Here is a 22,651-nt window from a genome sequence, read left to right on the forward strand (position 1 = left end):
GCCGCGATTGTGATAGCTCCTTTGGCGGCACTTTTCCCCCTCTACCATCAACGCAGTAACAGAGGCACTCGCGTGACGTTAAAACCCCACCAATTTGCCATGAAAATGTCGTTCATTCAGGCGCACACCTTTTTTCACACCTCACTCGCGATATATGAATGGAAGCATTTTTTCGTCAAATAAATACCTCTTTGAAGTCACAACAATTCAGTACACAATGAAATGACACGTGTGATACCAAAAACGAAGTTTAATTAGTCACTGGAGCTTAAATATATTAATTTTTTTACAAAAATATTTTTCAATGAAAAGCCCAAAAATCAAAATTGAGAAGTTTCATACTCAAGATGATCTCTGGAATTTTTCGTTATCTCTCGCGCTCGCGTGCCTCGCTCTCGCAGCTAATTGCACGGCACGAGCTTGGGGTCGAATGACTCACATAGATCGCAGCTCCTTGTACTTTTTCATATCTTGTGCACATGTTTACACTTTCTACACAGGTACAGTACCCGCTGCGACTCTGCAGAGTAAACAACAAAGTATAGCACATATCTACATCGTCGTACGCCACAGCCAAGTAATTCTTGTGCAACAAAAAGTGAAATAATTAATTCAAATTATCGAGTGATCTTGTGCATCGAGTGCGCGAGCGAGTGTGCATTGAACAATGTATTGGGAAGAGTACGAATCCGATGAAAATCCCTACCAAGATCAGTTGGCGATATTGAGGAGGATCCGCGAAAGGGTCAACTGGGAGAACTTCGAGGAGCGACGCGATCTACTCGATCGATTCGACCCCGTGATCAGCGACTGGAAGGGCCGGCCACAGGACCTGCGAGGCATTCTTCCCAAGCAAGAAATCGACTGGCTTCTCTCGGAGTCAACGAGGCACAGTTACGACGATAAACACGATCGAGGAAAACGATTCATCGGCTTCGTGGCCCGCAGCGGCTACGAGGACGTGCCCGAGATCGACGAGGACGGCCGGCCAATTTTGCGCCTCACCACGGCGTTGCATCGCTTGCCGAGAATCCACAAGCCCGGGACGCAGATCGTCGTCGATCTGTTCTGCGTGTACAGCAGGTACGACGCGAATTACACCGACACGGCGACCGGCACGACGCACTTTCACGTGGCCTGCCGGTTCGGCCAGGAGAACGTCGTGCGAGGTTTTCTCGAGGTAGGTCAGGATCCCGATTGTCGTCCCCCGACGAGCGGCTGCGCGGTCGATCCGCCGCTTCACTTGGCCCTGTGGAGAAAACACGAGAAGGTGTCGGAGTTGCTGCTGCGCGCGGGCGCCGATCCGAATCTGAGCAACGAGGAAGGCTGGACACCCCTGCACGTGATCAGCAACAGAGACGACGACGACGAGTTGGCGAGGGTGTTTTTCGAGATCTGCGACGGATTGGAGCAGACCGTGCGAGTCGACGCGAAAGATAAGGAGGGCCGAACACCGCTTCAATGGGCCGTGACGAGTCTCTTGCCCGACGTGGTCGATGTGCTTCTGGATCGTGGCGCGGATTTGTCGAGCTTCGTTTTCCCAACCGAGAATCACTTCGACGAGAGATTCGAGGAATGGCGCTATCACGAGTGGGATTACTTTCAATTGAGAGTGGCGTCCGGCCTGCTGGCCTGCGCCGAACGACTCGAGAGACGAGGATACGAGTTGAGCCGAGGCGACGTTCTGACCATCCTGAAACTGTGCAATAAACACGGAGTGTTCCGGAGACCGGCGTATTTCCGGGAATTTTGGTACAACGACGAGAATTTGACCAGCACCCTCGAAGAGATCAAGATGAGAGACGACGATCCGTCGAGTCCGTCGCTGCACGATCTGGTGGTCCGCACGCGTGGCAAAGAGCAGGAAAAACTGCTCGCGTGCATGGATTACTTCGAATTCGCGCGCGCGGAAAGACGACTCGACAGCGGCAGTCAAACGGCGTCGTGCAATCTGCATCTGTGCGAGATAATGATGAGAGGATTCTGTCGACGATGGGCCTTGGATGCGTTCGTGCGGCTGACGCGCTACCGATTGCCGATTCTCTGCTGCGACACGATCGTCGAGCGGCTGATGAACCAAGATCTGTGCAATATCTTCTTGGCGGCTACGCAGCGCGTATAAAATGTTTGTGGCATTTTTTGATGGTATTGCACGATTAAATAAATAAAGGAAAAAATTGAATTTATTAATTTGCTTGCATTTTAGTTTCTTTTTTATTTTCATTTTTCTGTCCTGGTCCTGTTTTTTTGTATCCGCACACCGAACTTGATGACTAATGATTATGCTATTAGACTAATTATTGGTAAAAACTTTTAATTTTGGACATAATATAATGCGCGAGGATTGAAGAAAGTAAAATTAATGTTGATATTGAAAAAACAGTTATATAGCTATTTAGTCAAAATAAGTACATTTTTCAATATTCAGTCTGTCACAATGTTTTTCGTCAAAAATGAAGGAAGAACCTATATGGTGTTTTGAAATCGTCTTCAAATAATTCATAATCAATCGATTTTCATCAACTAGGAGTTTTGAGAAAAACTCAAAACAATAACAGAAAAAGCAAAAATCGTTCTGCATCTAAAGTGTTATATTTTCTATCATTAACATAAACATTGAATCGTTGAAGGGATTACAAACGTCGTTAAGCCCTTATACTATTGGAGGTCATGTTCCAAAGCACATTGAAGTAAGCAGCCGACGTTTTGACTATCTGCAAAATCACGCATATTAACGCCGTGCAAAAATGAAAATATTCTTACAAGAAGAGTCTTTCACAGATCTTCAGAAAACTTTTAGAAGATATATATTATTACATGTATTATACATTAAGAGCCACGCAAAAAAATTTGGGGAAGATGTCGCAAATGAAAGGCTCTCCTCGTTAGTACATACAGTTCCATAAATTGAACCTTGAGCGCAGCTCACCTTGGCGAAACTCTCGATCGACAGAGTGATGAGCTTGCCGGCGGTCAGGCTGAACGGTCGATTCGACCAGCCGAGGACGAGGACGACGCTGCGGGCGTCACCGAACGACAGCTTGTGCCAGTTGCTCATGTACACAGATCTGCCGAGCTCTTCGAACTAAAGAAAATAATAAAATGAAATAAAAAGCTCGAACCAAAGTTTTCCTCCTTCGATTTAAAGGTCGCGTGCGCCGAACCTTGTCCGAGAGAATCTGACCGTAGTAGCACAGAACGAATATGTTGTAATTCATAGTGAGCAACGTGATGATGAGGTTGTAAGCTACCGTGTAATTATGCTGAACAAATGCCTGTCGAGAAACGAACGAATACTGTAAAAATTGTGTATTTCAAGTGTGCATACCTTAATGACCTTTTACTTGTTATATAATTTAAAATTACAGTATAGTTACGCTAAAAAAACCGCTGCCAATGTATTGGCAAGTAGCTTCCTCATACTTTTTCTTTAACTTGAAAATAATTTGGAAATATTAATATCATCTTTTCTAATTTTTTCCACAAAACAGTTTTAATCATAAATTATTTCTGTTTGTGGAATCAATTTCCAATGATCTTCTATTCTTTGATATATAATTATTATCGAATTTTTTTCACGATGACCTAACATTTAAGGCAAAAACTTAGCAAAAACTTGAATGCTGTTGATATTTTATGAAATTTAGTTGCAATACTCGCGCTAAAAGTGACGCATTATGCTTAGAAAAATACAAAACTCAAAAGTAAGCGTGCTGAAATTGGCAGGGATGGATAGTAGTTGGTGAATAACCGCTAGATGGCGTATGATCGAATTATCGGACACTCAAAAAAGATAGTGTTCTGGCAATGTATCATCATACGATCAAGTCCAATAAAAATATACTACTACTCAAAAAAGAAAAGACAAAGTATTAGCATTAAGTAAGAGCGATTTTAGATACTAGATTTCAGTTGATTCTTGTAGCACGTAGCTCAGTTATGAAAATAATGCTTACGGTAGTTTACTTGAATTTTCAAGTAAAAAATTTTTGTTATACGTATCGATGTATCGTTTGTGATGCATGAAGGACCTATTTGTATACGAACGCTCATCAAGTAGTATCCAACGAGGCAAATAAGTATCGTATTCCCTACGAGCTCCACGAAGCTGAGTTCGTTGAAAATACCACCGAGCTCGATCGCCAATCTGCAAACGTTTTTATTTTTTAATTTCTGCTTAAGGACATCGATATCATTGTATACGTTCGAGCTCACCCGTATAATTTCAATTGATCGTTAACGATTCGGGCGAGTATTCGATTGTCGAACCTGTCGACGGCTCGCTCGATCGTCGAGCCGAGCACGTCGACTCGGCTGGAGATGTGCATGACGAACCAGATGAAGATGCCGCACACCCCGCAGGAGATCGTGTGCCTGACGGCGCTGCCGAGGCAGTGCAGGGCAAACACGTAATCGTAGGCCGGTCGAGTCTGCCGCAAGTCTCGTTTAGACTTTATAGAAAGGAATGATAACACGATGAAATGCACTCACGCGAGGATTGAAGAAAATGAAATTCCCTTGATAGGCGAGGGGGTAAAGTGTGACGTTGTTGACCACCTCGGGTGATTTCAGGAGCGGCATGAGAGACGAGTAGCACATGCCACCCGAGAAGTAAAGAGCCAGGCAGAACTTGGTCATGTTTCGAGCTCGCCTCGTGTAGTCCAGCATCATCGACCTCTCCAGTGGATCCTTTACATTTCGCCAGTCTTCGGCCATTCGTCGCATGCAGGTCTCGATTCGGCGACCCTTCCACAGCACACCGGCGTACTTGCTCATGCAGAGCATGGCGAACAGATTCGGGCCCATCAGCTGTATTTTCACCTGCGATTATAAAATGGAATGCGGTGGACAAATTTTTTGGATTTTGTCTGGACTATATAAACCGTGATGTTCGGTGCGTCGACGCAGATGAATATGCTCAAGGGTATCATCATAAAGAGGGTGACCAGGACGCTGCCGACGATGAGAAATCTTCGCAGGAATCTCGGATAGTCGCTCTCGACCGGCCAGAGTCCCACGGGTAACATGATGCAGCGAGTCATTTGCTCGGCGTACGAGTAGCCCTCCTCGTTCGTGAGTATTTTCTTCGCTTCCTCGGACATGTTCTCGCGTTTAAGTTTGCTTTCTTATTTTTTTCCCGTTAAAAAGTTTTTCTTTGCAGCATCGTTGTACTCCTTTCAAATTTAAACCCAACTCTTTATGCTCATTAGCTATAAATAAGCATTACAACGACCATCCGCGGGCGCATGATTCGCATTGATTTACCAAATGAGCGGTTGTGCGTAATTTTTTTTTTATTATTCATAGGGTTTGCATTATACTATGTGTACGATTCGCAAACCGCAGCGGCTATGATTTATAGGTACGTCTATTTTCATTGAAACGATTATCGCGACTCGATTTAAAGCAAGGCATATGATACTTTAAATTGCCTTAAAAATAAAATCGTATAAATTGTCAATTGTTAGAATATTTGTAATTTAAAATTAAATTTTTTTAGTACCATGTTCTAATATTATCTGAAGACTACTTAAATAGCGGACATAATTGAAGTTTACAGAATATAGCCAGAGTAATATTTCAATTAACAAATTGAAAATTTTTATGACCTAAACAGGATAAATCGTCGCCCCAGCGCAAGAACCGCACAAATAAACTCAAGTGGCAAAAAGGTGCCTTAATCCTATCCTTTTAACATAGGGATAAGGTTGTTTTTGCCACTTGAGTTTATTCGTGCGGTTCTTGCGCTGGGGCGACGAAATAGTTACATTAATTTTTTTTGTTAGTAGAACATAGTGATACTCTCATATTCTCGAAATCCTACATCGACAGAACAAAAATTTTGCCGGCCGTGAAGACTGGACCACTGGGACCAGTATCAGGACGAAGTTACGCAAGCTCATACAAATCGACGGCGCACACGTATTAACTCACGAAAACGAAGAGCTTGAGGAAAGAATTTTATGGAACAAAAAATACGTATGAATTTTTTCAAAATTTTTTAATGAGTTTTTGTATTTTTGGATATGATCATTTTTCGAAGAATCGAAAAACCGCTCCAACAATTCTAAAAATTCAACCGTGATTTTTAGTCAATTTCAAGCCATTTTTGTTCCATAACTTTTATTCATTAAGTGCTCCGCTTTCGAGAAGGCACATATGCAGAATAGAAGGAATCCAACGATCTAAGCGGTAAAAGCTTCGCAAGGCTAGAACTCGAATCGACCTAGCGTCGATTTTGTTTACCCTATTTCTCATAGAAATGATGAATTGTACTCTTTGAAAACCACCGAATTTTATATAAAAAAATCCTCGGCTTGCCATTGAATCAACAAAAAGCGCGAGCACAACGTGAGTTTTTAGAAATATTCGAGTTTGAAAGTTTACTTTAATTTTTAGAGACGAAAATAGAATACTTTGGAAAATTAGACCGCACCATAGTAGGCTGAAAACAATTTTCTATCTAAACCACTAATTTTCTCCAGCTTCATTCAGGTACTTTTTAAGCAAATTGAAAATTGAACAATATCAGCATCTAAAGTTTTATATTTCCTAACATTTACATAAGCATGAAATCATTGAAGTGGTTGCAAACGTGGTTTAGCTATATTATATTGCTAGAGGTCATGTTCCAAAGCACATTGAAATAAGCAGCCGACGTTTTCACTATCTGTAAAATCACGCATAATAACACCGTGCAAAAATGAAAATATACTTACAAGGAGAGTCTTTCATGTTCGAGTCGCAGAGATCTTCACCAAACTTTTTTGGGAGACAAAAATTACAGAGGATATCCAATTGTTTTAAATATTTTATAGGGTCAAAGCTTAAACAGTCAAGTTCAACTACCTGCAAAGTATTTGTACTTTAACTTTATCAAGTCTTGAAAACGTTTTTAATCAATAAACGCTTTGGCTCGAGTAGTTTAGTCCAAATACTTTAAAGAGCGAACTAATTTGAGCTAAAATTAACGCATTTCTGTAACGCATGTAACTATAAATATTGTTGCCAATGAACTGTAGAAATTTTTATAATATTAAACTCGATGTTCTCTTTTCTCCGAAACCCATTTCTGATCCTCGATTGAAATGAGTATATATTTTTTCAGGGCTTATAAGATCCACCACCAAAAAAGTTTGGCAAAGATGTCTATTGACTCGCAGATGAATTCAAGCGCAGCTCACCTTGGCGAAACTCTCGATCGACAGAGTGATGAGCTTGCCGGCGGTCAGTCTGAAAGGACGGTTCGACCAGCCGAGCACGAGGACGACGCTGCGGGCGCTGCTACCCGACAGCTTGTACCAGTTGCTCATGTACACCGATCTGCCGAGCTCTTCGAACTGAAGAAATAATTAAATTAAATAAAAAGTTCAACATGAACCAACGTTTTTTTCGTTCGATTCGTGCGCCAAACCTTATCCATGAGTATCTGACCGTAGTAGCACAGAACGAATATGTTGTAAGTCATGCTGAGCAACGAGATGGTGAGGGTGTAAGCTCTCGTGTAATTATGCTGAAAAAATGCCTGTCGAAAAATGAAACGAATATTGTAAGAATTGTGAATAAGTCACAAGTACTTTTAATAAACGTTTTCATTGGAATATTTGAACAGGCATACTTTATTGGCCTTCTACACGATGATATATACTTAAAAAAACCGATGATATTGAAGGTAATCAATTACCAATATTTAAGTTAATGTAACCAATATTATAAGTACGCAATAAATTAACTTTTGACCAATATGTGAATTTATCGGTAAAAACTTGAATACTATTGATATTTCATGAAATTGAATTGCAATACTCGTGCTAAAAGTGACGTTTTATGCTTGAAAAATATTAAACTCAAATTTATTGCAATACCAAAGTAAGCGCGTTGAAGATCGCACATACTTTAACTCTTTTTCAGAGATCGTAGTAGTAGTCGATGAAATACCGTTAGATGGCGTATGATCGAATTATCGGTCACTCAAAAGAGAGAAGACAAAGTATTAGCATTAAGTAAGAGTGATTTTAATACTCTTGTAATGGTTTTATTGTTGGTTTCCTTAAATGTTTGTTCGAGACCCTTGTTATATAGTTGCACATATAGTCCAGTTTTGAAAATAATGCTTCCGGTAGTTTACTTGAATTTTCAAGAAGAAACTTTTGTTATACATATATCGACGGGTCGTTTGCGACGCATGAACGACCTATTTATATACGAACGCTTATCAAGTAGTATCCAACGAGGCAAATAAGTATCGTATTCCCCATGAGCTCCACGAAGCTGAGTTCGTTGAAAATATCGCCGAGTTCGATCGCCAAACTGCAAGGGTTTCAAATTTTCGATTAACGACATCGATAGGTCCCAACTATTGTACACTGAGGAAAAAATTACATTGATTCAACAAAATTATTTAATTAAATACAATCTATGAAATAATTTCATTGAAATAATCTTTTTTATTTCATCCAACAAAATATTCAATTGTTTTTACCCGAGTTTCATTGCTTCAATCAATCATTTGATTAAATTAATAGTAAATAAAATATTAAATTAGATTTCATTGAATCGATGAATTTTTTTTCTCAGTGAACGTTCGAGCTCACCCGTATAATTTCAATTGATCGTTAACGATTCGGGCGAGTATTCGATTGTCGAATCTGTCGACGGCTCGCTCGATCGTCGTGCCGAGAACGTCGACTCGGCTGGAGATGTGCATGACGAACCAGATGAAGATGCTGCAAACCCCGCAGGAGGTCGTGAACTTGACGATGCTGCCGAGACAGTGCAGAGCAAACACGTAATCGTAGGCTGGTCGAGTCTGTCCACATATCTCATTTAGACTTCAGAACGAAAAAGAAAAAATAACCAAACGTGTGTATATTTACGCGTGGATTGAAGAAGATATAATTTCCTGGATAGGCCAGGGTGTGCAGCGTCACGTTGTCGACGACGTCGGGCGACTTGCTGAGCGGCACGAAAGTCGAGTAGCACATGCCGCCCGAGAAAGTCAGAGCCAGACAGAACTTGGTCATGTTGCGGGCTCGCCTCGTGTAGTCCAGCATCATCGATCTCTCCAGCGGATCGACGATTTTACCCCAATCCTCGGCCATGCGACGCATGCAGGTCTCGATTCGGCGACCCTTCCACAGCACATTCGCGTACTTGCTCATGCACAGCAGGGTGAACAGATACGGGGCCATTAATTGTATTTGAACCTGCAATTACGACGATAATAAACCAATTTTCTGGATTTTGTCTGGACTATATAAACCGTGATGTTCGGGGCGTCGACGCAGATGAATATGCTCAGAGGTATCATCATGAAGAGGGTGACCAGGACGCAGCCGACGATGAGAAAGCTTCTTAAGAATCTCGGATAGTCAGCATCGACGGGCCAGAGTCCCACTGCTATCATGATGTATCGAGTCATTTGCTCGGAGTACGAGTAGCCCTCCTCGTTCGTAGACCTTTTCTTGACTTTTTCGGACATGACGTTTTTTTTTCGTGTTAAAAAGTATTTTTTTTACCGCTTCGTAACCCCTTTAAAATCCGAGCTCCGACGCTTTACCTACTAGCTAAAAATATAAACGCTTTAAAGCAGTACCGCGCGCATAATTCGCATTGATTTACCAAATAAGCAGTTGTGCGTAATTTTTTATTTATCAAAGGGTTCGTAAAGAGTATAACCGACTGTGCGATTCGTCAACCGCAACACGGCTATCATTATGCCAGTTTTTTTTCATTGAAACGCGATACTTTAAATTGTCTTAGAAGTTGAAATCGTATAATTTGTCAATCGTTAGAATAATTCGTTATTCAAAATTACATTTTCTTTGTATCTATGTTCCTATATTAGCTAAAGACTACAAAATAAAGTATGCAGAATAACAACCAATCGTTAAGATTACGATTCACGAATTCACAGTGACGGTTCGCAGCATGTGGAGGTAAGTGGCGGAGGCCTTGATCACCTACAAAAAGGATACGTCGCTGCTGCATTCATCTTTGGCAGTTTTTTTTTTTTTTTAACGGTGTAACAACCGTCTTCTTACATTGGCGAAATTCTGCATCGACAGCACGAACATCTTGCCGGCCGTGAGGACGATGGGCCGCTGCGACTGGGCCAGTATCAGGACGAAGTTGCGGGCCTCGCGGGCCGGAAGCTCGTACCAGTCGACGGCGTACACGTATTTGCCCACGAGTCTGCACTGTATGACAAAAGAACTCGAACTTCGAGTCTGTATTTTTCACCGAGGGATAAATGTACCTGTTCGGTCAAAATTTCTCCCACGTAGCAGAATATGAATACGTTGAAGGTGAGGGCGATTAGTAAGCAGAGAAATGTGACGATGCCGATCGGCTCGCTTCGTTCGAAATCCTTTCGAAAAGTGACGATTATAAATAAAAATCCACAATTCGGTATCTAATGAAATTACCATGATCAGATAGAAGCCAACTAGACAGATGTTGATGGTGTTGCCGAGAAATTCCGCCATGCAGGTCTCGTGAAATATGTCCTCCAGATCGCGTGCGAAACTGCGTCACGGAATCGATCTTGATCATAATTTTCTAAAAAAAAAGGACTGACCGTGATATAATAATTACGCGATAATTCGTCGATGCTGCAGCACGACTCGGCTCAGAAGCTCTCGATCGAAATTCCGTCCGAGCTCGCGATACATGGCCGAGACGAAGGCGCAGCGACTGGCCACGTGCAGCGTGCACATGGCTATGAAGCTACAAAGACCCGTGGTCAGCGAGAAGGCCAGTATGCCGAAGCAGAAGTGCACCGAGAACACCAGATCGTAGACGGGCCTGACTCGCGGCTCGAAGAAGCCGAAGTAGCTCGGATAGCTGAGGTGTCGCAACAGAGTGCGATTGTCGGCCGACAAGAGGGGCGGTTGACTGAGGGGGAGGACCGTGACGTAGGGCACCCCGCCGCCGAACATAAAGACGAAACTGCAGCAGGTGAGTAGGCGAGCCGCCCGGGCGTTGCGCAGCATCAGTCGGCGCTGAGGATCGTTAGTGATGGAGCGCCAGTCGAGATGCATCTCGGCGAGACACGAGCCGATTCGATGGCCTCGTAGGAGGAACACGAGGTACTTGGCGACGTTCGTGATGCCGAAGACGCAGGCGCCGGTCGATTTTATCCTCACCTGTCGATACGGGATATGAAATTTTATGCAACGTGGTGATATGGAAGTATCCGGATAGATAAGAAGTGACTAGCAAAATTATGACTAATAATTTCATTTTTAATTTTGACGATAAAAACTCAAAGCCTGTCCGAATTCAATTATACATTTGGAAAATAAAATTGTAAATATCACAATGTAAAACGTGACCAGCAACTGATCGGAAGAAAAATCATTTTTTGTCAATATCCGGTTTAACACGACATAATTCGATTGTTTTATCTAAAATTGAACAATAATTGATTCATCCGTATTAATTAAAATTCAATTTAAAACTTCTTCGAACGTTTATAAGACTCGAATAAAATTGTGTCCGAACAATGCTACAATATCGTCGTACCTGATTGTCCTTTTCTATCAGAAAAGTCTGCACGAAGTAGGGCCCGACGACGAAGAACAGTATGAACAGGCAGAGAAAGTTGGCGATGGCGCGGGCGCGCGATGCCCCGCGGCTCTCCTCGTAGTCGCGGACCGGCCAGATGCCGAACGGCAGGAAGAGATTTCGGGTGTAGCCGATCGCGTACTCGTAGCCCGCCTCGTTCAGCGACAAATCGATCGACTTCCGGTTCATTTTCAGATCGTCGTATTATCGTCGTTCGTAATGCAACGTTTATCGAGGGCGGAGTAAAATTAAACGTGTATGTGTGTATAGTCGCTCGACCCGATCGGTTTACGATAAATAATTCTGCATCGAAATTTTCGATAATTGGGATGTGATGAGCGTTCGACTTTACAGTCATTATTATGCGAACCGTTTAAAAAATAGCCGATCGAACGAGTAAACGAGTAAGTATGATACAACTTCGGTAATACGTTTGCTATCGTCGATTTAAAAGTATTAAGAAACATTAAAAGCCGATCGTTGTATACTTAGATAACACGATGAATAATTCGCAACGGAAAAAGTTTCATATTACAATATATACAAAGGTGCAGCACAAAAAAAAAAACAAAACAAAACAAAAGCCGCACTTGTAAGCCGCCGCGTGCGGGGGAAACTGCATCTCTCTCTCTCTCTCTCTTCAGTGCCCTTTCTCCATTACCAGCAGTGAGCAGCTGGCAGCTGCAACGGACATGCGCGCGAAAAGGACAAAAGCTATCGTCGTACGTTGTGTCGATGAAGCTTGCGGCCTGCCTCTGCCTGGGGGGAATCAATAAAATACCTCCGGTGTAAGTTATACGCACTCGCGCGAATCGTTTCGGTGGCCAAAAGCACGTAGACTCGTTACACTTTTTTTTACAATTTATATTTATCGTGCAGCGTGACAATAACAACAACGACATCATGAAGCTGGAAAAGGAGCGTATCTCGCGAGAATTGCTGAGCGACAAGACCAAGGAATTATGGCAGGCCGAGGATTCGTTGCCACCCGCGAAGAATGCCGAGCTGTCGCAGAGTCTGCGCAGGCAGGGCAACGATCTCTACGTCAAGGTGCAGACGTCGGTCAACGAGCTCAAGCAGGAGGAGATCTATCGGCTCTACTCGGCCAGCATAGCGCAAGCTCCGCCCGATTCCGACGATCTCGCCCTGGCCTACGGCAATCGATCGGCCCTACTCCTGCTCATGAAGAAGTACAAGGAGTGCTGCGGCGACATCGACCGAGCCCTCGGGATAAGCAAAGTGGATTCGTACAAGATCAAGCTGCTGTGCCGCAAGATCGAGTGTCTGACGGCTCAGGGCTTGCCGGGCAGCAAGCACCTGTACTCGGACGCGCAGGCACTGATGAGCAAAGTCACCGAGGAGGACAAGGATTACGGCACTCTGGTGAAGCTGATGGAGAAGGCCAAAGTCTCGTCGAGGAGTCACGTCAAGAGCGAAGAGATCAAGAAGGAGGATGTCGTGCCGAAGCACATGAAAATTTTGATGCAGAAGGAGAGGGAGAATCCGTTCGACACCGTGACCATTCGGCAGGACAAGAAGTACGGCAGGTACCTCGTGGCGGGCAGAGATCTCGAGGCCGGCGAGATCGTCTGCGTGGAGAAGCCCTACGTGAAGGTCGTGAACGCCAACAACGCACACATGTACTGCAGCCACTGCCTGGCGCTGTCCTGGGCGACCGTGCCCTGCGACAACTGCAGCCTGTTCATGTTCTGCTCGGACAGGTGCAAGGCCGAGGCCTGGGACAGGTATCACGACGTGGAGTGCAGAGTCGCCGCGCGTATTATGCCCCCTGGACAGCTGACGCTGGACACGGTTTATCAATTGCTGACGATCAAGGAGACGGTCTGCGGTATCAGAGAGGCCAACGGTATTGGTCGATTGAAGGCAGCCATTCGACAACTGGACAAAGCGAAAGGTAGAATTGATATTTATTTTATTAGATGTTTGGTTGGATTTAATAATGATTCTTGAATGATTGTGTGTTCAGGGCAATGTACGAGAGGGTTTTTCAAGGACAACGAGTGCAAGAAAGTAGGATTCGAGGCATTGTATACGTTGTGCGATAACATTACTCAAGAGCGTTTAGAGATATATATACCAAAGAGCGTATTCATTTTGATAACCCTTTTGAAATATACACCTCTATTTGGAGATGACTTGAAAGAAGAAGAATTTGAAAATATAGTAAAAAACGAAGAGATTTTATTCGTTGGAGCTCTCATACTAAAGTTGTACAAAATTAACAAGTTAAACTGTCAGACACTGCCAGGGCACTTTGCAGGAGCGTGCAGAAAGTCAAAAGATACTGTTCAGTGCCATATACAAATGTGTTGTCAAAGAGGATGCGGTGTTGTGCCAATAAACAGTTTGATCAACCATAGCTGTGATCCAAATGTAAAAAATGTTGTTACATCGTCGCAAAATTTTATTTTGTATACTCTCATGCCTATAAAGAAAAATAGCCAGGTAAAGAAAAGACTTTTTTCTCCAAAACTATTTAGAAATTAATTACTCTTCATTCTTTGTTGCAGTTATTTATCACATACCAACAAAACTTTTATGATATGATTAGATACGACAGACTGACAATACTACAAAATGGATATAATTTTCTTTGCGATTGTCCAGCGTGTCTGGAAAATTGGCCAACTATAAAAGAATTGTTGAGAATGATTCAGGTGATTATCAAATATGTGAATTACAAATTAAACTATTGAACTTAAACTCATTGGAACATTGCTTTATAGGAAAGACCAGATGTTTATAGGTTGATGTCAAGCCCAAAAGAACTGAGCCTTTTATACATAGAAAATGAACTTGTTAGAACTATTTTAGAAAATCCTGAAAATGCCAAACCCAATCAGAAAACCATTCAGAGTCTTTCAAAAGCTTTAGCTAAGGCAGCTCGTCAACTGAAACAACCTTCGGTTGTACTGTGGAAATTGAAGTCCAGCATGCATGCAGTTTTTGAAATGCTCTATATTAAAACTTGAAAAACCAACAATTTTATGAATTAATAAGTGTTTTTGAAAGAAATCGTTATTAACGCACAAATAGTTTGGAAAAATGTTTTTCATATGAATTATTATTGAACCATTGTAAAAATTTTACATGTTTAATTGTATCTTTACAAACTTAGATGATAAAGAATGATTTTTAAATGAATTATTTCTATTTATTCACTACGACCTACTAATGCCACTGTAAAACCTCAATAAATTATTTTTTGTCCAGTTATCCCGAATTTATAAACCATCAACAAGCGCTTTTATGTTATGTATCTTGGATGGTTGGACTGTGCGAATTCGCGCATGCCATTTGCTTGCGATTTAGCAGACTACGCCGCGAAAATCAGCTAGCTAAACTGGTTTGAAGCGCGGGTGGCAGCGGCAAAACTGCATCGCTTGCTTGTAGTCGATTAATTTTTGTATAAATATCAAGCTCGAGTGGTGAAAATTAAACAAAATGTCCAAATTCAATTTCGGAACTCCTACAACAACAAATGCTAGTACGCCTGGCTTTGGTTTTGGTACACAACCGTAAGTTTACAATTTTATATATATCTTAACCTCTGAATGAGAACTATTTTCGCGTAATATCTCTTATAATTTTTAATAAAAAAAATCTCTCTCGCGCGTTCCTAAGTTGTCATGAATATCAAAGAAAGATGTTAAATTTTTTTCCTTCTGATAATGCATAATTTTCTTAGAATGTCAAACACACATTTTCAAAATAACAATTGACATTGAAAACAATTCCAAGATCAAACACTTTGTATTTATGTTTATACAGGGCTGCACAACCTGCAACTGGGTTTGGTTCAACGTTTGGTGCCGCACCTGCTCAACCTGCGGGTGCAACCACATTTGGTGGAACACCAACTCAAGCTCCACCATCGTTTGGTGCAGCAACTGCCCAGCCTGCAGGTTCAACATTATTTGGTTCTACGCCTGCTCAGCCAGCAGCAGCCGCAACTACACCAAGTTTAAACTTTAGTTTTGGAAATAATGCAGCAGCTCCAAGTACACAAGCTGGAACTTTGACATTGGGTGCTGCTGCAGCCTCTAGTGGAGGTCTATTTGGTAATACCAGCCTACTTGGACAACCACAACAACAGCAGCAACAGCAACAGCAACAGCAGCAACAACAGCAACCACAACAGCAACAACAACAGCAACAAAATACTAATATATCCTTTGGAACACCAACAGCGGCTAAACCTCTGTCTTTTGGTCTTGGTTCCAACACTCCTAACACTGGCTTAGGAGGCACTGGAACAAGTTTATCGTTTGGTGCTACTGCTACAACTACAACTAGTTTATCTTTTGGAACAACCACTGCAACTAGTACCAGTGGCGGCTTAAATTTTGGAGCTGCTCCAGCTAGTGGAGGATTAACCTTTGGTACTACAAGTACAGCTGCTCCTGCTTCTTCAACTAGTACTAATTTCAGTTTTACAGCTGCAACTCCTGCTACAACTTCAAGTATGTTGTTAAACTAATTTTTGAAATTTGTTTTTCATTTAGATAAAATAAAATCCTTGAATTTTTTTTTATTAATATTTTGTAAACTGAATTTATAAAAAAACTGTTTTATATCTGAAGCATCACTTTTTGGTTCAAACACGGGTGGCCTTTTTGGAGCAAAATCGACAGCTACTGCATCGCTTACTACATCAACTACAACTACATCTACGAATCGTGGATTAGGCGGTTTAGATGTTTCAGTTACAAATAAAGGACTTACTCAAGGCAGTACCACTCCCACAGTTGCCAAAGAAAACCCTTTGCCCAACGAACTAATGCAAACTATTGATGGTTTCAAGTAAGAATTTTCACATAACTTTTAATATCTTTATCTTGACAACAGATGCGATTTTATTCATTCGCATTTCCGCAGAGAATTTGTCAAAACGCAAAAAGGATTATCTTCCGATGTAGCCCGCGGCTCGTCGCGTCCTCTGAATCGTTGTGCCGAAGACACAGCCTCGCTGATGGAGCTCCTCACCACTTTGGCGGGCTCGGTACAGCGCGACAGATCTCTGGCTGACAAATTGAAGCAGGATACGGCTAGGGCTCTGCAAAACGCCGAAATAGCCCAACGCACTCATGACACGCCTGCCGGCTTGCAGTACGAAAATAACGCGCCTCTTGTATTTTTCCTTGAATTGGCTGAAAATTTCGAAAACGATCTGATGCTGTTTAAATCCCAGATCGAGAGCACGGAAAAGCACATACAAACTATGATGTCACCAAAGACCCTCACGCCACAAGGTGGATGCAACATTTTTAATCATTTAACAATGTTTGTATTAATTCTCAAACTAACTTTGATGTTTTGAATTTATCAGAACTCACGACGGCAATGAGTAAATTACACGATTCACTTGTGGCCGTTGCTGGAAAATTACAAGGAGTTCATTCAAAAGTGCAACAGCAAAAGGAACAATATCTGAACATTAGGAAATATGTACTAAAAGATTGCACCAATGTGTTTGATGATATCAATAGTTCCAATGGAAAAGTAAACAGAACTAGTTTTGGAAAAGTAACCAGCGGGCCTACACCGTTCGGTCCAGGTGAGTTCTAATCCGATTTTCGAAGTATAATGTTTTTTCGAAGTATTAAGTTTTTTGTGTTTATGTAGGAACAAACAGAAGTTTTCTATCTTCGACCACAATGAATACAACGCAACCTCCGGCCTATGGAACACAAAATACTTTGGGTAAAATATCTTTTGATCTCAAATGAAAAGAACAGTAAATAATGCCATTGTAAATTCAATCTTTGAATCAATTTAACTATTTAGGTATTGCAAGGATCTAGAAGGTAGAACTTGTAATTTGATTCTCTTAAATGATTTTGTTGCATATCTTTTTTTCCATTATTTTCAATGATACAATGATAGAATACAATTGTGCAAACCCTACTTTCTTCACAATGTAAAAGTATGATCATTTTTCTACAACTTATATTACATTTCAGGACTTAAATAAAGTATGGCTGTGATCTTATTAATTATTAGAGGTACATAAAATTTACTCTGTTTGTAACCACGTTTATTAATGTATTGTAGCTCATTCATTATCGATATCAAAAAAACAAATTTGTGTTTTGACACGATGGTTTGATTTCTGACACGAGGTTGCTGAAATTCACTTTTCGCTACCGCAATGCTTTGGTCTTCATGCTTTTAACACAAATTTACTAAAAAAAAAAAAAAACAATCAATGTTTTTGAGATTACGTGCATCAGTGCTGTAACTATAATTTCGTTCATTTTGAATGTTTAAAGAGTCATTTGTTTTTTATTGTTCTAGTTTCACACAAAGAAACCATTTATTGCTTACCGAACTCACATGCTCATTACTCCAAAGTACGCACATAAACCTCTCTGTTCTGATGCGTTGCTTTTTCGCAGGATGGGGCAGCAGCGGCAACGCGACGACCGGCGGCTTATCTCAACCGCCCACGCAGGGCTTGACCTTCAATTCTCCGGTTAATCTGACAGCGCCTCTTTCCACTGGAGGGGATATAAATTCGAGTTTTCAACTACAAAAACCGCCCACAGGCAATAAGCGCGGCAAGCATTGATTAGAAAATTCAAGTGAAAGCGTAAAAAAAAAATGACTAATTGCTTCGTATCGAAAGTGAAAAGTGGATTTTTTCCTAATACAAATGTAGTCTGAAATGAATGTTGTAAGTTTTTTTTCTTTTATATTTATTCATGTATCTTAGTAGATAGTAATTTTTGTAAGATATGTGTTCATCTTGTATTATTCTTTCTGAAAAAAAAGTTTGTAAAGATGTTTTTGTTATACCTGAATCATGAATTTTTCTGATTCGAATCAGGAATATTGTACGTAATGAAGCGTTGAATTATTGTACTTTTATAATGTTGTAAGGTACAATTGCGGTACTTGTTGAAATAGGATATAAATATATATATATTTTTTCTATGGAAAGATGAAGAATAAATCGGTGATCGTAAATAAATTAATTTATTTTTATCGTAATTATTAATACTCTTTACACTTGTAAACGTTGTGATTATCAATATCTACATTACATCGTAAATTTAATATACAAAATTATGAAATGCTTCTAAAACAGAGTTTTAAACAATTATTTCTTGAATCTATTACATCTTATCTGCATATAATACATATATCTATTCTTAACGAGCTCGTATAGTTGCAATACAAGTATATTCAAACGTTATAAATGTATAATATTAAACTGATGATAGAAATCTGAAATCTATAATGAAATCTACAACTACTCATAAAGTTGATTTAAATTACAACACTCCAACTTGCACAATTGGAATTAATAACATGAAAGCTTCTTGAATATATGAATAAGCATTATTAGCCTGCAACAAAAAACATTTGGTTTTGTTTTGTAAAAAGTACGATAAAATCGCAACAAAAAATTTTAACTTAAAACTTACTTCTTTAGTTATGGTAGTGAGACCAACATGAATGTCGAATTTCGGAGTTTCAACTTTGTTTTTATCAATTTTACTGCTGTATAAATTAGATATGGACACCATTTGTGAGGACAGAATTTTTGTTATTTGAATGAGAGAATCACTCTCATTAACGGTACTACGTCGTTTCTTAATGAGAAGCAGTTCTGCAGTTTTGTGGAATCTTTCGACAGAATAGGCTGTAAATCGTGCCAATCCAGCTATGGCCTTAGCAAAAACTTCTCTGTTCGTTAATTTTTCATCTTCTAATTCAGAATTCATATCATTCCATACCTATGAAACAATAAAATAAAATTATTTAATATTTTTCAAATTCACGTGATTAAATAATTAAATGAAAATTCGTTGCAAAGTTCTTACGTCAACAAGTTTAGAAAAGTTAATCTCAATTCCTAAATCTTTACATGATTCTTCCAATTTTTGTTCAAGACTTTTGTTTTTATTTTCATCATCATCATCATCATAATTATCATTTTCAATATCACATAATGTTTCAACCTCTTCTAGTACTCCTTGTAAATAAGCCAAATCATCTATGTCCAGATTATCCAAATGTGTTTGAATTTTCATTTTACATTCTTTAGATAGTATTTCTAAAGCTTCCAAATGAACAAGACCCTGATAATCATCAAAAAGACTTTCAAAGCGAACTCTCTTGGCCATATTTTTTTCTTCCAGCATTTTTTCTTCTACGTCAGCTTTCTCTTTAGCTTCTCTTAAAATTTTTGATAAATTTGGTTTATTTGGATCACTCAAAAGTGCTCTCTTTTTCTTGAGACCTGGGTCACCTTCTTGAAGTACTTCCATTGTTTTTTTACCAATCACTTCAAGTGTATCGAGTCCACCTGCTATGACCTTGTTACTAGTAGATTCTACTAATTTTGTAAGGGTTGATACACCAGACATAAAATTACCAAAACCAAATGAAGTAGGTAAATACTGTATTGGGTTATCTTTTGTTTCTTCTGAAGGCAGTTCTGATGACTCCTTATCTACTGCATCTAGAATGATTAAAATTTTTTAATATGTTATCATGCGTTAATTTTAATATACATACCTTCTTCTATAGCATCTACAGATTTTGTCTCATCATCTGCATAAGTTTCAGTCTCAGCTAATTTTACAGGATCTGGAACTCCAATAGTTTCTTCTAATATACTTAAACCTTGACTGACATGAGTAGTTAGTGAAGATACACTAGCTGTGGCAGTATTTATTAAAGAACTAACACCCCAACCACCCCATCCACCCCATGAAGAATTGGAATTTTCTTCTTCTACACTGCTGGCTAGTTTATTTAATACAGGCTTAAACTTGTCTTCTGCCAATTTGTCCAAATCCTCCACATTATCCTTCATATTTTCCCAACCATCTGGTTTAAATAGATCTTTGAATTTCAAATTGGACATCAATTCTGCAGGTTCTTCAGAGTCACTCCTTCCAGAACCTACTTTTTCTTGTCCGCTCTTATCCTCGACACATTGATCCAGTTCTTGCTGTAAACTCATTACTGTATTTCCTTCATTGGAAATTTGTTTATTTATAACCTTACTTGGAGTTTTATTGTTAACTTCTGGTAGTTTATCTATCTTTTTAGCTCCCAACTTCTTAGCACCCAATGACGATGACTCTTTTAACTTTCGCTGCTCCTGTGTCCTTTTTGATCTTGAGATAGCTCCTGAATTTTTTTCTGCAGATTTAACAACAGTAGATTTGCCATCTTGTGGCATATCATCACTTGATTCACTTGGGTTCCTTAACTTTGTCTTTCGCTTAAAATCTTTGCTCAACTGATCCACTTTATTGTTAGCATTGCGAGTGTCTTTCTCAACAGCCTTATTATTGTCAGCATCTGTCTCCATCTTAGTTTTACCTAGATACCATAAAGAAACATATAAATAGACTCAGATATATTATCAGTGCTATATGCACAGATGAATGAAACTGAAAGTAATTCTTATCGCGCTTACCAGGCGGCATGCCACCAGTTTTACTCAACTGACTGGGGCTATCTCTTATTTTGTAATGTTTGCTTGTAGGAGTTTGATAAGCCATATTATCTGGAGCTCTGTATCCGCAATCATCATCGCTGTCAGAGCCAATACTTCTGTTCAGGGGTTTAGAGGAGCGTGATCCCAGCTTCTTCTTGGCACCAGCTAGCTTGTCATCAGCACTGTCGAAGTCATCCGCGCTGTCCGACGTAGACATATTCACGAATTACAGGCTTACCTATGAAAACAGATAAAAAAGAGCCTCAATTAGAGCGCATTTAATCGTAAAATACCAAAAAATGACTGGATCAAGTAAATGCACGAGTCGTCGCGAGTAAACGAAAAAAGAAAACATTTAAAAACGATCGAGTTTACGTGTACAAACCACTCGTTAATTAATCAGCGAACAGACAATCGTGAAAATATGGTGACGAATCGATGCAGAAAAAAATGAAGTTTTTACGTTGCAAATTGCGCTCGGCCTATTGCTGCGTAACTCTTCGTCGATACTTGCAAAGCACCACAAAATTGTCTTAGGATTTCCTTGATTTATCGTTTAAAGGGACTTCGTCGCCTTCGGCCCAATTCGATATCGAGGGAATCGCGAGCGTTGATTCCAGCAGAAGGCAGGAAAAACAAGATCGACAAAGTTTATACAATTGACAAATTTATCCGTGTCAAGTTTTTGCGCAGAAATTGCACACACATACACGCAAAATCGGACGCGCAGACGACATGTTGGTGCGTTACCATCAACGTATATATATGTACACACATAGGCATACACGTTAAACGCGTATGTGTATATGTATGTATACGCTGTATGTATACATACAAAGAGACGTCTGTGTTGCGCGCTCCTTCTTTATCTTCGAGAGCGCTTATAAATATATATGTTAATTGCGTGTACTCCGCGAAGCTCACTATATAGTCACTGGTCGTGTACTGTTAATATTATACAGGCGCAAAATGAATGATAATCGCGGCAACCTACCTGTGCTCACTGCTCAGTGCTTGGCCAATGTCAACGCGGCCAGTGCGCGACCAACGGTATGATTTTTTTTGTTCGCAGGATCTCGCTACATGGACGACGATGCCAAAAGCAGTGCAATTACACCCTCGCGGGCCACGACAGGTTGGTTAGGGTCAAGGTACTGCCTGCTGGCCCGTTCGTCGTTGCGATACGACCTCGTAGTACAAAACTACACTACTATATCGGCTGCAGCTGATGGATAGGCATTCAATATATATAGCTATACTACTTGTTAACGTGTAGAAATCCTTTTTGCGAGAGGGAGTCGCTCATTGTGTCGTGCACTTATGTATGTGGGTACATATACACACTGCACGTACACCTATATATACGCGCGGCTTATAGTATGTACCAACGCGAGATGGTCTATTCTAGTATTATATTTTTTGCAGTCGTCGCTCTCAATTTACACATCGTCGTTGCTCCGAAAGATGAGTTCTGCATGCACGTCGCGGGAAGCCGTACTACATAGGGATCCGCACGCACGCACAGTCGGAGCTAGATAGCACCCGAACGATCAATCGACTAACGGCGGATTTAGGGACACGTTGATCGTTTTGACGTTCGTG

At 40.5% G+C, this 22,651-nt stretch overlaps 6 protein-coding genes across 11 annotated transcripts; 2 read left to right on the top strand and 4 right to left on the bottom strand.

Annotated features, from left to right (window-relative positions):
* Positions 1-2,645: 2,645 nt before the first annotated feature.
* On the bottom strand, positions 2,646-5,102 carry LOC106659734 (odorant receptor 4-like). The gene is made up of 7 exons (XM_014382413.2): positions 4,884-5,102; positions 4,492-4,821; positions 4,216-4,430; positions 4,048-4,147; positions 3,165-3,275; positions 2,930-3,085; positions 2,646-2,714 (listed from the first exon to the last, which is right to left on the bottom strand). The coding sequence occupies exons 1-7, from the start codon at positions 5,100-5,102 to the stop codon at positions 2,646-2,648; spliced, it is 1,200 nt and encodes a 399-aa protein (XP_014237899.2).
* Positions 5,103-6,617: 1,515 nt separating this feature from the next.
* LOC106659733 (odorant receptor 33a-like) lies at positions 6,618-10,452 on the bottom strand. Its single transcript, XM_023457851.1, has 11 exons — positions 10,428-10,452; positions 10,259-10,369; positions 10,044-10,199; positions 9,263-9,463; positions 8,877-9,206; positions 8,595-8,809; positions 8,211-8,310; positions 7,415-7,525; positions 7,185-7,340; positions 6,720-6,849; positions 6,618-6,670 (listed from the first exon to the last, which is right to left on the bottom strand). Exons 1-11 carry the CDS (start codon positions 10,428-10,430, stop codon positions 6,618-6,620), a joined length of 1,566 nt encoding a protein of 521 aa, XP_023313619.1. The 5' UTR covers positions 10,431-10,452.
* Positions 10,453-10,592: 140 nt separating this feature from the next.
* LOC111693364 lies at positions 10,593-11,757 on the bottom strand. Its single transcript, XM_023457852.1, has 2 exons — positions 11,527-11,757; positions 10,593-11,147 (listed from the first exon to the last, which is right to left on the bottom strand). The coding sequence occupies exons 1-2, from the start codon at positions 11,755-11,757 to the stop codon at positions 10,593-10,595; spliced, it is 786 nt and encodes a 261-aa protein (XP_023313620.1).
* A 542-nt stretch (positions 11,758-12,299) lies between these two features.
* LOC106659844 (SET and MYND domain-containing protein 4-like) lies at positions 12,300-14,733 on the top strand. The gene is made up of 4 exons (XM_014382560.2): positions 12,300-13,483; positions 13,556-14,034; positions 14,100-14,246; positions 14,316-14,733. Exons 1-4 carry the CDS (start codon positions 12,472-12,474, stop codon positions 14,559-14,561), a joined length of 1,884 nt encoding a protein of 627 aa, XP_014238046.1. The 5' UTR covers positions 12,300-12,471; the 3' UTR covers positions 14,562-14,733.
* A 190-nt stretch (positions 14,734-14,923) lies between these two features.
* On the top strand, positions 14,924-18,566 carry LOC106659960 (probable nucleoporin Nup58). Of its 4 annotated transcripts, none has more exons than XM_014382763.2 (8): positions 14,924-15,107; positions 15,361-16,052; positions 16,173-16,392; positions 16,468-16,841; positions 16,919-17,146; positions 17,215-17,292; positions 17,553-17,594; positions 17,988-18,079. In XM_014382763.2, exons 1-7 carry the CDS (start codon positions 15,034-15,036, stop codon positions 17,561-17,563), a joined length of 1,677 nt encoding a protein of 558 aa, XP_014238249.1. In that variant the 5' UTR covers positions 14,924-15,033; the 3' UTR covers positions 17,564-17,594; positions 17,988-18,079. The 4 variants fall into 4 exon arrangements, with proteins under 4 accessions (XP_014238249.1, XP_014238250.1, XP_023313651.1 ...); XM_014382764.2 differs by lacking the exon at positions 17,988-18,079 and adding an exon at positions 17,887-17,966; XM_023457883.1 differs by lacking the exon at positions 17,553-17,594 and having other exon boundaries at positions 17,988-18,566.
* On the bottom strand, positions 18,549-22,546 carry LOC106659959 (protein FAM114A2). Of its 3 annotated transcripts, none has more exons than XM_014382760.2 (6): positions 22,044-22,546; positions 21,029-21,287; positions 20,116-20,931; positions 19,419-20,059; positions 19,020-19,331; positions 18,549-18,941 (listed from the first exon to the last, which is right to left on the bottom strand). In XM_014382760.2, the coding sequence occupies exons 2-6, from the start codon at positions 21,264-21,266 to the stop codon at positions 18,867-18,869; spliced, it is 2,082 nt and encodes a 693-aa protein (XP_014238246.1). In that variant the 5' UTR covers positions 21,267-21,287; positions 22,044-22,546; the 3' UTR covers positions 18,549-18,866. The 3 variants fall into 3 exon arrangements, with proteins under 3 accessions (XP_014238246.1, XP_014238245.1, XP_014238244.1); XM_014382759.2 differs by lacking the exon at positions 22,044-22,546 and adding an exon at positions 21,513-21,816; XM_014382758.1 differs by lacking the exon at positions 22,044-22,546 and adding an exon at positions 21,435-21,526.
* Positions 22,547-22,651: the final 105 nt, after the last annotated feature.

This window comes from Trichogramma pretiosum, unplaced genomic scaffold (genome assembly GCF_000599845.2).
Source record: "Trichogramma pretiosum strain Unisexual culture from Peru unplaced genomic scaffold, Tpre_2.0 scaffold21, whole genome shotgun sequence".
Classification (NCBI taxonomy): Eukaryota; Metazoa; Arthropoda; class Insecta; order Hymenoptera; family Trichogrammatidae; genus Trichogramma; species Trichogramma pretiosum.